Source organism: Anser brachyrhynchus (genome assembly GCF_964034855.1).
Source record: "Anser brachyrhynchus genome assembly, contig: SCAFFOLD_197, whole genome shotgun sequence".
Classification (NCBI taxonomy): domain Eukaryota; kingdom Metazoa; phylum Chordata; class Aves; order Anseriformes; family Anatidae; genus Anser; species Anser brachyrhynchus.
In genome coordinates this window covers 122,501-138,590 of record NW_027663534.1, presented here as the reverse complement: position 1 = coordinate 138,590, position 16,090 = coordinate 122,501, and the positions used below count along the sequence as shown (strand labels likewise).

The following is a 16,090-nucleotide window of genomic DNA, read 5'->3' as shown; positions in this document are numbered from 1 at the left end:
TCTCTACTTTGCTCTGCTGTTCTTGCCCCTGCTTTGCTTTGCTTTGCCTCAGATTGCTTTGCTTTGCTTTGTTTGCTCTGTCTTTCCTGGCAATGCTTTGCTTTTCCTCGTGCTACTTCGCTTTGCTTTGCTTTGCCTTGCTCTGCTTTGCCTCCACTGGCCATGTTTTCTTTTGCTTTTTCAGGCCACGCTTTCCTTTGTCTTGCTTTGCTTTGTATTCCTGCCACGGCTTTGCTTTACCTTCTCTGCTCTGCTTTGCTTTTCCTACCCCTGCTGTGCTTTGCCTTGCTTCCTCAAACTGCTTTCTTCCTTTTGCTCTACATTTCCTGGCACTGCTTTCCTTTTCGTTGTGCTACTTCACTTTGCTTTGCTCTGCCTTGCACTGCTTTGCCTTTCCTGGACACGCTTTACTTTGCTTTTCCTGGCCCTGCTTTGCTTGGGTTTCTTTTTGCCTTTTTTTTTTTTTTTTTTTACTTTAGATATATATTCATTGCATTGCTTTGTTTTATTTCTGGACCTTTTTACTTTGGTTTTCCTGGCCGCGCTTTGCTTTTCCTGACCCTGCATTTTCGGGCCATGCTTTCCTTTGTCTTGCTTCGCTTAGTATTCCTGGCACCTCTTGGTTTTACTTTCTCTGCTCTGCTTTGCTTTTCCTACCCCTGCTGTGCTTTGCCTTGCCTCAAACTGCTTTCTTTACTTTGCTCTACGTTTCCTGGCCCTGCTGGGACTTTCCTTGTACGAGTTTGCACTGCTTTGCTTTGCCTTGCTCTGCTTTGCCTTTCCTGGCCGTGCTTTTTCAGGCCACGCTTTCCTTTGTCTTGCTTCGCTTCGTATTCCTGGCACCTCTTGGTTTTACTTTCTCTGCTCTGCTTTGCTTTTCCTACCCCTGCTCTGCTTTGCCTCGCCTCAAACTGCTTTCTTTACTTTGCTCTACCTTTCCTGGCACTGCTGGGACTTTCCTTGTACAAGTTTGCACTGCTTCGCTTTGCCTTGCTCTGCGTCGCCTTTCCTGACCATGCTTTTTCAGGCCATGCTTTCCTTTGTTTTGCTTCGCTTTGTATTCCTGCCACGGCTTTGCTTTACCATCTCTGCTCTGCTTTGCTTTTCCTACCCCTGCTGTGCTTAGCCTCGCCTCAAACTGCTTTCTTTACTTTGCTCTACGTGTCCTGGCACTGCTGGGACTTTCCTTGTACGAGTTTGCACTGCTTTGCTTTGCCTTGCTCTGCGTTGCCTTTCCTGGCCGTGCTTTTTCCGGCCACGCTTTCCTTTGTTTTGCTTTGCTTTTTATTCCAGGCACCTCTTGGTTTTACTTTCTCTGCTCTGCTCTGCTTTTCCTACCCCTGCTGTGCTTTGCCTTGCCTCAAACTGCTTTCGTAACTTTGTCTACGTTTCCTGGCACTGCTGGGACTTTCCTTGTACAAGTTTGCACTGCTTTGCTTTGCCTTGCTCTGCTTTGCCTTTCCGGGACATGCTTTTTCAGGCCACGCTTTCCTTTGTCTTGCTCTGCTTTTATTCCTGGCACTTCTTGGTTTTACTTTCTCTGCTCTGCTTTGCTTTTCCTACCCCTGCTGTGCTTTGCCTTGCCTCAAACTGCTTTCTTTACTTTGCTCTACCTTTCCTGGCACTGCTGGGACTTTCCTTGTACAAGTTTGCACCGCTTTGCTTTGCCTTGCTCTGCGTTGCCTTTCCTGACCATGCTTTTTCAGGCCATGCTTTCCCTTGTCTTGCTTCGCTTTGTTTTCCTGCCACGGCTTTGCTTTACCTTCTCTGCTCTGCTTTGCTTTTCCTACCCCTGCTGTGCTTTGCCTCGCCTCAAACTGCTCTCTTTACTCTGCTCTACGTTTCCTGGCACTGCTGGGACTTTCCTTGTACGAGTTTGCACTGCTTTGCTTTGCCTTGCTCGGCTTTCCTCTTCATTTCTCTGCTCTCCTGTGCTGCGCTAGGCTTCCTTTGCAGACCGTCCCGACGATTTTGCCGATGAGGCGATCGGTATATTTCGGAACGCATAAACCCTCAGACACACAGCTGGGCCTCCCCGCAGCCCGGACACTGTCCCCTCGCAACTCGAGGGTGGGGGCAGCAGGCCCGGCCACCCGACATGGTCAGTTCTGTGGCCCCAGCCGTGTGGCCTGCCGCTAGGCGGGCCCCACTGCTATTCGTCTGGGGACGGCGTTGGGTGAGGTTTTCAACGACGGTAAGTAACTACATGATTCCCACAACTACATTGGATGGAAGGCAACAATAAATAAATAAATAAATAAATAAATAAATAAATAAAGATAAAACCAGGTAAAGCAAGACATGGTTCTTGCCCACTGTCACGGCGGACTAAGAGGTGTCAGGGAGGCCGGGGAGCGGGCGAGCAGGGTACAGCCACCGTCCGAGTCTGGCCGCCAGCTCTACCCGGCATGAGGGCCCTGCGGTCTTTGCCCCGCAGACACTGGGAACCGGCAGGAGGGCTGGCCGCCAGCTCCTTACATGTGCTTCGCTTCTCTTTGTTTTTCCTTGCTCTGCTTTGCTTTGCTCTGCTCTGCTCTTCCGGGCACACTTTTGCTTTTCCTTCTCTACTTTCCTCTGCTGTTCCTGCCCCTGCTTTGCTTTGCTTTGCCTCAGATTGCTTTGCTTTGCTTTGTTTGCTTTGTCTTTCCTGGCAATGTTATGCTTTTCCTCGTGCTACTTCGCTTTGCTTTGCTTTGCTTTGCCTTGCTCTAGTTTGCCTCCACTGGCCATGCTTTCTTTTGCTTTTTCAGGCCACGCTTTCCTTTGTTTTGCTTTGCTTTGTATTCCTGCCACGGCTTTGCTTTACCTTCTCTGCTCTGCTTTGCTTTTCCTACCCCTGCTGTGCTTTGCCTCGCCTCAAACTGCTTTCGTTAGTTTGCTCTACCTTTCCTGGCACTGCTGGGACTTTCCTTGTACGAGTTTGCACTGCTTTGCTTTGCCTTGCTCTGCGTTGCCTTTCCTGGCCATGCTTTTTCAGGCCATGCTTTCCTTTGTTTTCCTTGGCTTCGTATTCCTGGCGCCTCTTGGTTTTACCTTCTCTGCTCTGCTTTGCTTTTCCTACCCCTGCAGTGCTTTGCCTCGCCTCAAACTGCTTTCTTTACTTTGCTCTACCTTTCCTGGCACTGCTGGGACTTCCCTTGTACGAGTTCGCACTGCTTTGCTTTGCCTTGCTCTGCTTTGCCTCCACTGGCCGTGTTTTCTTTTGCTTTTTCAGGCCACGCTTTCCTTTGTCTTGCTTCGCTTCGCTTTGTATTCCTGGCACCTCTAGGTTTTACTTTCTCTGCTCTGCTTTGCCTTGCCTCCAACTGCTTTCGTTACTTTGCTCTACCTTTCCTGGCCCTGCTGGGACTTTCCTTGTACGAGTTTGCACTGCTTTGCTTTGCCTTGCTCTGCTTTGCCTTTCCTGGCCGTGCTTTTTCAGGCCACGCTTTCCTTTGTTTTGCTTTGCTTTTTATTCCAGGCACCTCTTGGTTTTACTTTCTCTGCTCTGCTCTGTTTTTCCTACCCCTGCTGTGCTTTGCCTTGCCTCCTCAAACTGCTTTCTTTCTTTTGCTCTACATTTCCTGGCCCTGCTTTGCTTTTCCCTGTGCTACTTTCCTTTGCTTTGCTCTGCCTTGCACCGCTTTGCCTTTCCTGGACACGCTTTTCTTTGCTTTTCCTGGCCCTGCTTTGCTTGGTCTTTTTTTTGCGTTTTTTTGTTTTCTTTGTTTGTTTGTTTGTTTGTTTTATTTTAGTATAGATACATTTTCATTGCATTGCTTTGTTTTATTTTTGGACCTTTTTGCTTTGGTTTTCCTGGCCACGCTTTGCTTTTCCTGGCCATGCTTTTTCAGGCCATGCTTTCCTTTGTTTTGCTTTGCTTCGTATTCCTGCCACGACTTTGCTTTACCTTTTCTGCTCTGCTTTGCTTTTCCTACCCCTGTTGTGCTTTGTCTCGCCTCAAACTGCTTTCTTTCTTTTGCTCTACATTTCCTGGCCCTGCTTTGCTTTTCCTTGTGCTACTTTCCTTTGCTCTGCTCTGCCTTGCACCGCTTTGCCTTTCCTGGACACGCTTTTCTTTGCTTTTCCTGGCCCTGCTTTGCTTGGTCTTTTTTTTGCGTTTTTTTGTTTTGTTTGTTTGTTTGTTTGTTTGTTTTATTTTAGTATAGATACATTTTCATTGCATTGCTTTGTTTTATTTTTGGACCTTTTTGCTTTGGTTTTCCTGGCCACGCTTTGCTTTTCCTGGCCATGCTTTTTCAGGCCATGCTTTCCTTTGTTTTGCTTTGCTTCGTATTCCTGCCACGACTTTGCTTTACCTTCTCTGCTCTGCTTTGCTTTTCCTACCCCTGTTGTGCTTTGTCTCGCCTCAAACTGCTTTCTTTACTTTGCTCTACGTTTCCTGGCACTGCTGGGACTTTCCTTGTACGAGTTTGCACTGCTTTGCTTTGCCTTGCTCTGCGTTGCCTTTCCTGGCCATGCTTTTTCGGGCCACGCTTTCCTTTGTTTTGCTTTGCTTCGTATTCCTGGCACCTCTTGGTTTTACTTTCTCTGCTCTGCTCTGCTTGTCCTACCCCTGCTGTGCTTTGCCTTGCCTCAAACTGCTTTCGTTACTTTGCTCTACGGTTCCTGGCACTGCTGGGACTTTCCTTGTACAAGTTTGCACTGCTTTGCTTTGCCTTGCTCGGCTTTCCTCTTCATTGCTCTGCTCTCCTGTGCTGCGCTAGGCTTCCTTTGCAGACCGTCCTGACGATTTTGCCGATGAGGCGATCGGTATATTTCGGAACGCATAAACCCTCAGACACACAGCTGGGCCTCCCCGCAGCCCGGACACTGTCCCCTCGCAACTCGAGGGTGGGGGCAGCAGGCCCGGCCACCCGACATGGTCAGTTCTGTGGCCCCAGCCGTGTGGCCCACCGCTAGGCGGTCCCCACTGCTCCCCGTCTGGGGACGGTGTTGGGTGAGGTTTTGAACGACGATCAGTAAATACATGATTCCCACAACTACATTGGATGGAAGGCAAGAATAAATAAATAAATAAATAAATGCAGGGGGGAAAAAAAAAAAAAAAATCAGGTAAAGCAAGACATGGTTCTTGCCCGCTGTCACGGCGGACTATGAGGGTTCAGGGAGGCCGGGGAGCGGGCGAGCAGGGTACAGCCACCATCCGAGTCTGGCCGCCAGCTCTACCCGGCATGAGGGCCCTGCGGTCTTTGCCCCGCAGACACTGGGAACCGGCAGGAGGGCTGGCCGCCAGCTCCTTACATTTGCTTCGCTTCTCTTTCTTTTTCCTTGCTCTGCTTTGCTCTGCTCTGCTCTTCCGGGCACACTTTTGCTTTTCCTTCTCTACTTTGCTCTGCCTTTCTTGCCCCCGCTTTGCTTTGCTTTGCCTCAGATTGCTTTGCTTTGCTTTGTTTGCTCTGTCTTTCCTGGCACTGCTTTGCTTTTCCTTGTGCTACTTCACTTTGCTTTGCTCTGCCTTGCACTGCTTTGCCTTTCCTGGACACGCTTTACTTTGCTTTTCCTGGCCCTGCTTTGCTTGGTTTTTTTTTTGCCTTTTTTTTTTTTTTTTTTTTTTTTTTTACTTTAGATATATATTCATTGCATTGCTTTGTTTTATTTCTGGACCTTTTTACTTTGGTTTTCCTGGCCGCGCTTTGCTTTTCCTGGCCCTGCTTTTTCAGGCCATGCTTTCCTTTGTCTTACTTTGCTTCGTATTCCTGGCACCTCTTGGTTTTACTTTCTCTGCTCTGCTTTGCTTTTCCTACCCCTGCAGTGCTTTGCCTCGCCTCAAACTGCTTTCCTTACTTCGCTCTACGTTTCCTGGCACTGCTGGGACTTTCCTTGTACGAGTTTGCACTGCTTTGCTTTGCCTTGCTCTGCTTTGCCTCCACTGGCCATGTTTTCTTTTGCTTTTTCAGGCCACGCTTTCCTTTGTCTTGCTTCGCTTCGCTTTGTATTCCTGGCACCTCTAGGTTTTACTTTCTCTGCTCTGCTTTGCCTTGCCTCCAACTGCTTTCGTTACTTTGCTCTACCTTTCCTGGCCCTGCTGGGACTTTCCTTGTACGAGTTTGCACTGCTTTGCTTTGCCTTGCTCTGCTTTGCCTTTCCTGGCCGTGCTTTTTCAGGCCACGCTTTCCTTTGTTTTGCTTTGCTTTTTATTCCAGGCACCTCTTGGTTTTACTTTCTCTGCTCTGCTCTGCTTTTCCTACCCCTGCTGTGCTTTGCCTTGCCTCCTCAAACTGCTTTCTTTCTTTTGCTCTACATTTCCTGGCACTGCTTTGCTTTTCCTTGTGCTACTTTCCTTTGCTTTGCTCTGCCTTGCACTGCTTTGCCTTTCCTGGACACGCTTTACTTTGCTTTTCCTGGCCATGCTTTGCTTGTTTTTTTTTTTTGCCTTTTTTTTTTTTTTTTTTTTTTTTTTTACTTTAGATATATATTCATTTCATTGCTTTGTTTTATTTCTGGACCTTTTTACTTTGGTTTTCCTGGCCGCGCTTTGCTTTTCCTGACCCTGCATTTTCGGGCCATGCTTTCCTTTGTCTTGCTTCGCTTTGTATTCCTGGCACCTCTTGGTTTTACCTTCTCTGCTCTGCTTTGCTTTTCCTACCCCTGCTGTGCTTTGCCTTGCCTCAAACTGCTTTCTTTACTTTGCTCTACGTTTCCTGGCCCTGCTGGGACTTTCCTTGTACGAGTTTGCACTGCTTTGCTTTGCCTTGCTCTGCGTTGCCTTTCCTGGCCATGCTTTTTCAGGCCACGCTTTCCTTTGTCTTACTTTGCTTCGTATTCCTGGCACCTCTTGGTTTTACTTTCTCTGCTCTGCTTTGCTTTTCCTACACCTGCTGTGCTTTGCCTCGCCTCAAACTGCATTCTTTACTTTGCTCTACGTTTCCTGGCCCTGCTGGGACTTTCCTTGTACAAGTTTGCACTGCTTTGCTTTGCCTTGCTCTGCGTTGCCTTTCCTGACCATGCTTTTTCAGGCCATGCTTTCCCTTGTCTTGCTTCGCTTTGTTTTCCTGCCACGGCTTTGCTTTACCTTCTCTGCTCTGCTTTGCTTTTCCTACCCCTGCTGTGCTTTGCCTCGCCTCAAACTGCTCTCTTTACTCTGCTCTACGTTTCCTGGCACTGCTGGGACTTTCCTTGTACCAGTTTGCACTGCTTTGCTTTGCGTTGCTCGGCTTTCCTCTTCATTTCTCTGCTCTCCTGTGCTGCGCTAGGCTTCCTTTGCAGACCGTCCCGACGATTTTGCCGATGAGGCTATCGGTATATTTCGGAACGCATAAACCCTCAGACACACAGCTGGGCCTCCCCGCAGCCCGGACACTGTCCCCTCGCAACTCGAGGGTGGGGGCAGCAGGCCCGGCCACCCGACATGGTCAGTTCTCTGGCCCTAGCCGTGTGGCCTGCCGCTAGGCGGGCCCCACTGCTATTCGTCTGGGGACGGTGTTGGGTGAGGTTTTGAACGACGATCAGTAAATACATGATTCCCACAACTACAGTGGATGGAAGGCAAGAATAAATAAATAAATAAATAAATGCAGGGGGAAAAAAAAATAAATAAATAAAATCAGGTAAAGCAAGACATGGTTCTTGCCCGCTGTCACGGCGGACTATGAGGGTTCAGGGAGGCCGGGGAGCGGGCGAGCAGGGTACAGCCACCGTCCGAGTCTGGCCGCCAGCTCTACCCGGCATGAGGGCCCTGCGGTCTTTGCCCCGCAGACACTGGGAACCGGCAGGAGGGCTTGCCGCCAGCTCCTTACATTTGCTTCGCTTCTCTTTCTTTTTCCTTGCTCTGCTTTGCTTTGCTCTGCTCTTCCGGGCACACTTTTGGTTTTCCTTCTCTCCTTTCCTCTGCTGTTCCTGCCCCTGCTTTGCTTTGCTTTGCCTCAGATTGCTTTGCTTTGATTCGTTTGCTTTGTCTTTCCTGGCAATGCTTTGCTTTTCCTCGTGCTACTTTGCTTCGCTTTCCTTTGCCTTGCTCTGCTTTTCTGGCCGTGCTTTGTTTGGTTTTGCTTTACTTTGCCTTCCCTCTTTGACACTGTTTTAGTTTTCCTCGTGCTGCCTTGCTTTCCCTTTCTCTGCTTTGCCTTCCCTGCGCATGCTTTCTTTTGCTTTTTCAGGCCACGCTTTCCTTTGTTTAGCTTTGCTTTGTATTCCTGGCACTGCTTCTCTTTTCCTTCTCTACGTTGCTTTGTTTTCCTACCCCCGCTGTGCTTCGCCTTGCCTCAATTTCTTTCTTTCCTTTGCTCTACCTTTCCTGGCCCTGCTTTGTTTTTGCTTGTGCTACTTTGCTCTGCTTTGCTTTGCCTTACTCTCATTTGCCTTTCCTGGCCATGCTTTGCTTTGCTTTTCTTACCCCTGCTTTTCTTTCCTTTTCTGGCCCTGCTTTCTTTTACTTTGCTTCACTTTGCCTTGAATTCCAGACAGTGCTTTGCTTTGTCTTGTGCTGCTTTGCTTTGTTTTGCATTGCTGTGCTTTGCATTCCCTGGCCCTCTTTTTTGTTTTTCTTCCCCTCCCCCCCCCCCCCCAACCCCCCCCCCACCGCCCCCCCCCCGCCATGCTTTCCTTTGTTTTGCTTTGCTTTGTGTTCCTGGCTCTGCTATGCATTTCTTTGTGCTGTTTTGCTCTGCTTTGCTTTGCCTTGCTCTGCTTTGCCTTTCCTGGCCATGCTTTGCTTTGCTTTTTCTGGCCCTACTTTGCTTTGGTTTTTTTGTTTGCTCGGTTGTTTTTTTTTTACCCTTTTTCCTTTGTTTTCTCTGGCCGTGCTTTGCTTTTCCTTATGCCACTTTCTTTTCCCTAGCGGGGCTTTGCTTTGCCTTGCTCTGCTTTCCTCCGCATTGCTCTGCTCTGCTCTGCTTTGCTGCTCTAGGCTCCTTTTGCAGACCGTCCCACCGATTTTGCCGACGAGTCGATCGGTGTATTTAGAAACACGTAAACCCTCAGACGCACACCTTGACCTCCCCCCACCTCGGCGACTGTCCCCTCGGAACTGGCGGACGAGGGGACAGGGATCTGACCACCGGGCCGGGTCTATTCTGTGGCCCCCGCTGTCCGGCGAGCCGCCAGGTGGGCCCCGTTGCTATTCGTCTGGGGAGGGTGGGGGTTGCGAACGACGCTAAGTAACTACGTGATTCCTAAAAGTAAAGGGGGAAACAGACAACGATTATTATTATTATTACTACTACTGTTTTTATTATGTTTTCGTTATATATATATTTACTCTTATTTAGTACTTTCTTTTGTAATAACTCTTAAGTAGTATATATAATATTATATATCTATGGATCGTTTATGTAACGATAAAAAGCTAAAGCAAACCGGCCGGGCAGCCAGCCACACCGAGTCGCACAGGTGGCGAGCTGCTCGTGACCGAGCGGGAGCCTCTTATGTCAGAGCGGCCGGCGGCCGGAAGCAACCGGGGGCCGCTGCCACACCCTCGCCTTCTTGAACGCCCGCCTCCCCGTAACCCGGCAACGGGCCCCTCCCTATTCGTCTGGGGCGGGTGGGAGGTGCGATTTCGAACGACACTAAGGAACTACACGTTTCGTATTCACAGCACTGTTTTTCTTTGCTTTGCTTTTCCTGGCCCTGCTTTGCTTTGCTTTGCATTCGTGGCACCGCTTTGTTTTTCCCGGCCCTGTTTTGCTTTGTTTTTACTGACCCCGATTCGTTTTGCTTTTCTTGGCCCTGCTTGACTTTTCTTTGCCCGATAAGGCTTTCTTTTTCCTCGCAGGGTTTGCTTTGCTTTGCCTTGCTCTGCTTTGCCTTCCCTGGCCCTGCTACGTTTTGCTTCTTCCGGCCACGCTTTCCTTTGCTTAGCTTTGCTTCGTATTCCTAGCGCCGCTTTGCTTTTTCTTCTCTGCTTTGCTTTGCTTCTCCTACCCCTGCTGTGCTTCGCCTCGCCTCAAAGTCCTTTGCTTTGCCTTTCCTGGCCCTGCTTTGCTTTTCCTCGTGCTACTTTGCTTTGCCTTGGTCTGCTTTGCTTTTCCTTGCCGTGCTTCGTTTTGTTTTGCTCTGCTTTGTATTCACCGCATCGCCTTGCTTTCCTTGGCCCTGCATTTTTTTTTAATTTTTTTTTTTCTCTGTCCCTCTTTGTTTAGCTTTCCCTGGACCTGCTTTGCTTTGCTTTGCGTTCCCGGCACCTCTTTTCTTTTCCTGGACCTCCTTTGCTTGGGTTTTTCTCGCCCTTCTTTGTTTTGCTTTTCCCGGCCCTGCCTTCCTTTGTTTGGCTTTATTTCGTATTCATGACGCCGCTTTTCTTTTCCTGGACCTCCTTTGCTTGGGTTTTTCTCGCCCTTCTTTGTTTTGATTTCCTGGCCCTGCTTTGCTTTGTTTTTACTGACCCCGATTCCTTTTGCTTTTCCTGGCCCTGCCTGACTTTTCTTTGCCCGATAAGGCTTTCTTTTTCCTTGCAGGGTTTGCTTTGCTTTGCCTTGCTCTGCTTTGCCTTCCCTGGCCCTGCTACGTTTTGCTTCTTCCGGCCACGCTTTCCTTTGCTTAGCTTTGCTTCGTATTCCTGGCGCTGCTTTGCTTTTTCTTCTCTGCTTTGCTTTGCTTCTCCTACCCCTGCTGTGCTTCGCCTCGCCTCAAAGTCCTTTGCTTTGCCTTTCCTGGCCCTGCTTTGCTTTTCCTTGTGCTACTTTGCTCTGCTTTGCTTTGCCTTACTCTCATTTGCCTTTCCTGGCCATGCTTTGCTTTGCTTTTCTTACCCCTGCTTTTCTTTCCTTTTCTGGCCCTGCTTTGTTTTACTTTGCTTCACTTTGCCTTGAATTCCAGACAGTGCTTTGCTTTGTCTTGTGCTGCTTTGCTTTGTTTTGCATTGCTGTGCTTTGCATTCCCTGGCCCTCTTTTTTTTTTTCTTTCTTCGCCCCCCCCCCCCCCCCCCCCCCGCTTCTCCCCCCGCCCCCCCCCCCCCGGCCATGCCTTCCTTTGTTTTGCTTTGCTTTGTGTTCCTGGCTCTGCTATGCATTTCTTTGTGCTGCTTTGCTCTGCTTTGCTTTGCCTTGCTCTGCATTCCCTGGCCCTCATTTTTTTTTTTTTTTCTCCCCCCCCACCCCGGCCATGCCTTCCTTTGTTTGCTTTGCTTTGTGTTCCTGGCTCTGCTATGTATTTCTTTGTGCTGCTTTGCTCTGCTTTGCCTTTCCTGGCCATGCTTTGCTTTGCTTTTTCTGGCCCTGCTTTGTTTTGTTTTTTTTTTTTTGTTTGTTTGTTTTTTGTTTTTTGGTTTTTTTTTTACCCTTTTTCCTTTGTTTTTTCTGGCCGTGCTTTGCTTTTCCTTATGCCACTTTCTTTTCCCTAGCGGGGCTTTGCTTTGCCTTGCTCTGCTTTCCTCCGCATTGCTCTGCTCTGCTCTGCTTTGCTGCTCTAGGCTTCTTTTGCAGACCGTCCCACCGATTTTGCCGACGAGTCGATCGGTGTATTTAGAAACACGTAAACCCTCAGACGCACACCTTGACCTCCCCCCACCTCGGCGACTGTCCCCTCGGAACTGGCGGACGAGGGGACAGGGATCTGGCCACCGGGCCGGGTCTATTCTGTGGCCCCCGCTGTCCGGCGAGCCGCCAGGTGGGCCCCGTTGCTATTCGTCTGGGGAGGGTGGGGGTTGCGAACGACGCTAAGTAACTACTCGATTCGTAAAAGTAAAGGGGGAAACAGACAACGATTATTATTATTATTACTACTACTCTTTTTATTATGTTTTCGTTATATATATATTTACTCTAATTTAGTACTTTCTTTTGTAATAACTCTTAAGTAGTATATATAATATTATATATCTATGGATCGTTTATGTAACGATAAAAAGCTAAAGCAAACCGGCCAGGCAGCCAGCCACACCGAGTCGCACAGGTGGCGAGCTGCTCGTGACCGAGCGGGAGCCTCTTATGTCAGAGCGGCCGGCGGCCGGAAGCAACCGGGGGCCGCTGCCACACCCTCGCCTTCTTGAACGCCCGCCTCCCCGTAACCCGGCAACGGGCCCCTCCCTATTCGTCTGGGGCGGGTGGGGGGTGCGATTTCGGACGACACTAAGGAACTACACGTTTCGTATTCACAGCGCTGTTTTTCTTTGCTTTGCTTTTCCTGGCCCTGCTTTGCTTTGCTTTGCATTCGTGGCACCGCTTTGTTTTTCCCGGCCCTGTTTTGCTTTGTTTTTACTGACCCCGATTCGTTTTGCTTTTCCTGGCCCTGCTTGACTTTTCTTTGCCCGATAAGGCTTTCTTTTTCCTTGCAGGGTTTGCTTTGCTTTGCCTTGCTCTGCTTTGCCTTCCCTGGCCCTGCTACGTTTTGCTTCTTCCGGCCACGCTTTCCTTTGCTTAGCTTTGCTTCGTATTCCTGGCGCAGCTTTGCTTTTTCTTCTCTGCTTTGCTTTGCTTCTCCTACCCCTGCTGTGCTTCGCCTCGCCTCAAAGTCCTTTGCTTTGCCTTTCCTGGCCCTGCTTTGCTTTTCCTTGTGCTACTTTGCTCTGCTCTGCTTTGCCTTACTGTCATTTGCCTTTCCTGGCCATGCTTTGCTTTGCTTTTCTTACCCCTGCTTTTCTTTCCTTTTCTGGCCCTGCTTTCTTTTACTTTGCTTCACTTTGCCTTGAATTCCAGACAGTGCTTTGCTTTGTCTTGTGCTGCTTTGCTTTGTTTTGCATTGCTGTGCTTTGCATTCCCTGGCCCTCTTTTTTTTTTTCTTTCTTCGCCCCCCCCCCCCGCTTCTCCCCCCGCCTCCCCCCCCCCCCCCGGCCATGCCTTCCTTTGTTTTGCTTTGCTTTGTGTTCCTGGCTCTGCTATGCATTTCTTTGTGCTGCTTTGCTCTGCTTTGCTTTGCCTTGCTCTGCATTCCCTGGCCCTCATTTTTTTTTTTTTTTCCTCCCCCCCCACCCCGGCCATGCCTTCCTTTGTTTGCTTTGCTTTGTGTTCCTGGCTCTGCTATGTATTTCTTTGTGCTGCTTTGCTCTGCTTTGCCTTTCCTGGCCATGCTTTGCTTTGCTTTTTCTGGCCCTGCTTTGTTTTGGTTTTTTTTGTTTGTTTGTTTGTTTGTTTGTTTGTTTGTTTGTTTTTTTTACCCTTTTTCCTTTGTTTTTTCTGGCCGTGCTTTGCTTTTCCTTATGCCACTTTCTTTTCCCTAGCGGGGCTTTGCTTTGCCTTGCTCTGCTTTCCTCCGCATTGCTCTGCTCTGCTCTGCTTTGCTGCTCTAGGCTTCTTTTGCAGACCGTCCCACCGATTTTGCCGACGAGTCGATCGGTGTATTTAGAAACACGTAAACCCTCAGACGCACACCTTGACCTCCCCCCACCTCGGCGACTGTCCCCTCGGAACTGGCGGACGAGGGGACAGGGATCTGACCACCGGGCCGGGTCTATTCTGTGGCCCCCGCTGTCCGGCGAGCCGCCAGGTGGGCCCCGTTGCTATTCGTCTGGGGAGGGTGGGGGTTGCGAACGACGCTAAGTAACTACTCGATTCGTAAAAGTAAAGGGGGAAACTGACAACGATTATTATTACTACTACTCTTTTTATTATGTTTTCGTTATATATATATTTACTCTTATTTAGTACTTTCTTTTGTAATAACTTTTAAGTAGTATACGTAATATTAAATATCTATCGATCGTTTATATAACGATAAAAAGCTAAAGCAAACCGGCCGGGCAGCCAGCCACACCGAGTCGCACAGGTGGCGAGCTGCTCGTGACCGAGCGGGAGCCTCTTATGTCAGAGCGGCCGGCGGCCGGAAGCAACCGGGGGCCGCTGCCACACCCTCGCCTTCTTGAACGCCCGCCTCCCCGTAACCCGGCAACGGGCCCCTCCCTATTCGTCTGGGGCGGGTGGGGGGTGCGATTTCGGACGACACTAAGGAACTACACGTTTCGTATTCACAGCGCTGTTTTTCTTTGCTTTGCTTTTCCTGGCCCTGCTTTGCTTTGCTTTGCATTCGTGGCACCGCTTTGTTTTTCCCGGCCCTGTTTTGCTTTGTTTTTACTGACCCCGATTCGTTTTGCTTTTCCTGGCCCTGCCTGACTTTTCTTTGCCCGATAAGGCTTTCTTTTTCCTCGCAGGGTTTGCTTTGCTTTGCCTTGCTCTGCTTTGCCTTCCCTGGCCCTGCTACGTTTTGCTTCTTCCGGCCACGCTTTCCTTTGCTTAGCTTTGCTTCGTATTCCTGGCGCCGCTTTGCTTTTTCTTCTCTGCTTTGCTTTGCTTCTCCTACCCCTGCTGTGCTTCGCCTCGCCTCAAAGTCCTTTGCTTTGCCTTTCCTGGCCCTGCTTTGCTTTTCCTCGCGCTACTTTGCTTTGCCTTGGTCTGCTTTGCTTTTCCTTGCCGTGCTTTGTTTTGTTTTGCTCTGCTTTGTATTCACCGCATCGCCTTGCTTTCCTTGGTCCTGCATTTTTTTTTTTTTTTTTTCTCTGTCCCTCTTTGTTTAGCTTTCCCTGGACCTGCTTTGCTTTGCTTTGCGTTCCTGGCACCTCTTTGCTTTTCGCGGACCTCCTTTGCTTGGGTTTTTCTCGCCCTTCTTTGTTTTGCTTTTCCCGGCCCTGCCTTGCTTTGTTTGGCTTTATTTCGTATTCATGACGCCTCTTTTCTTTTCCTGGACCTCCTTTGCTTGGGTTTTTCTCGCCCTTCTTTGTTTTGCTTTTCCTGGCCCTGCTTTGCTCTGTTTGGCTTTACTTTGTGTTCAGGACGCCGCTTTTCTTTTCCTGGACCTCCTTTGCTTTGGTTTTTCTCGCCCCCTGCTTCGTTTTGCTTTTCCTGGCCCTCCTTGACTTTGCTTTTCTTCGTTCCGCTTTCTTTCCCCTAGCGGGGCTTTGCTCTGTCTCGCTCCGCTTTCCTCTGCAACGCTCTGCTCTGCTTTGCTGCGCTAGGCTTCCTTTGCGGACCGTCCCGCCGATTTTGCCGACGAGTCGATCGGTGTGTATTTACGAACGCATAAACCCTCGGACGACGCGCACCTTGGCCTCCCCGTAGCCCGGCGACTGTCCCCTCGGAACCGGAGGGTGGGGGCAGGAGGGCTGGCCACCCGGCACCGTCTGTTCCGCATTCCCCGCCGCTCTCTGGCGAGCGCGAGCCTCCAGGTGGGTCCCGCTGCTGCTATTCGGCTGGGAACGGTGTCGGGTGAGGTTTTCGAGGACGCTAAGCGACATCACGCGATTCCCCAAAGGACAAAAACTACCGCTTTGCTTTTCCCCTGTGCTGCTTTGCTTTGTTTTGCCTTGCTCTGCTTTGTCTTCCCTGGCCCTGTTTTGCTTTGCTTCTCCTGGCCCTTCTTTGCTTTGCTTCCCTTTGTCGCGCTTTGCTTCGCTTCGCTTCGCTTTGCTTTGTCTTCCCTGGCCCTGTTTTGCTTTGCTTCTCCTGGCCCTTCTTTGCTTTGCTTCCCTTTGTCGCGCTTTGCTTCGCTTCGCTTCGCTTTGCTTTCCTTTTCCTCGCTTTGCTTTTCCTCGCTCTTCTCCGCTTTGCTTTCCCTGCGCTTGCTTCCATTTGCTTTCCTTAGCGCTGCTTATTTTGATTCGGTTTGTATCGCCGGCACCCATTTCCTTTGCTTTGCAGTCTTTGCTCTTCCTACTCTGCTTTGCTTTTCCTGGCGCTGTTTTTTCCTTTGCCGTTCCCTAGGCCTGATTTGCCACAAGGTTTTTCCTCGTAGAGCTTTGGTTTTTTTTTTTTTTTGCCTCGCTTTGCACCGCTCTGCTCCGCTTCGCCGTGCTAGCTAGCCCTTCTTTTGCGGACCGTCCCACCGATTTTGCCGATCGATGCGTTTACGCACACGTGAACGCTAGGTCACCTAATTTGGCCTCCCCGCAGCCCGCCAACCGTGCCTTTGGAGCTGGCGGGTGGGGGCGTGGGGGTCGGCCACCCAGCCGAGTCTATTCCACGACCCCTGCCGCCTGGCGAGCCGCCAGGTGAGCTCCACTGCTGTTCGCCTGGGGGGGGGGGGCGAGGTTTCGAAAGACGGTAAGTAATTCCTAAAGCCGCAGCGGAAAACAGGCAACATTAAGAATAATAATAATTATGACTATTATTATTATTATTATTATTAAATAATGGTGAAAATAATAATAATAATAATGATAATAATAATAATAATAAGTAATAATGAGTAATAATAATAATAATAAATAATAATAATAAAATAATAA

General features: G+C 49.5%; 1 protein-coding gene and 2 long non-coding RNA genes across 4 annotated transcripts in view; 2 read left to right on the top strand and 1 right to left on the bottom strand.

Annotated features, from left to right (window-relative positions):
* Positions 1-1,406: 1,406 nt before the first annotated feature.
* The window catches only part of LOC308187322, a 28,865-nt gene continuing 14,181 nt past the window's right edge, over positions 1,407-16,090 (top strand). Inside the window, exon 1 of one of the 2 annotated variants that reach the window (XR_013944604.1) lies at positions 1,407-2,181. This is a non-coding gene — a long non-coding RNA (uncharacterized lncRNA). Of the gene's footprint in view, positions 2,182-6,823; positions 7,435-16,090 lie in introns of those variants that run through there. The other variant, XR_013944605.1, reaches the window with a different exon arrangement.
* Positions 8,541-16,090, bottom strand: part of LOC308187326 — a 34,914-nt gene continuing 27,364 nt past the window's right edge. Inside the window, exons 2-3 of the long non-coding RNA XR_013944609.1 lie at positions 14,426-14,553; positions 8,541-10,121 (exon numbers count right to left, since the gene is read on the bottom strand). This is a non-coding gene — a long non-coding RNA (uncharacterized lncRNA). The remainder of the gene's footprint in view (positions 10,122-14,425; positions 14,554-16,090) is intronic.
* The window catches only part of LOC308187331 (uncharacterized protein), a gene marked incomplete at its 5' end in the record, with an annotated part of 4,341 nt that continues 3,954 nt past the window's right edge, over positions 15,704-16,090 (top strand). The window contains one exon of the mRNA XM_080609493.1: positions 15,704-15,719. Coding sequence (XP_080465619.1) covers positions 15,704-15,719 — 16 coding nt within the window. The remainder of the gene's footprint in view (positions 15,720-16,090) is intronic.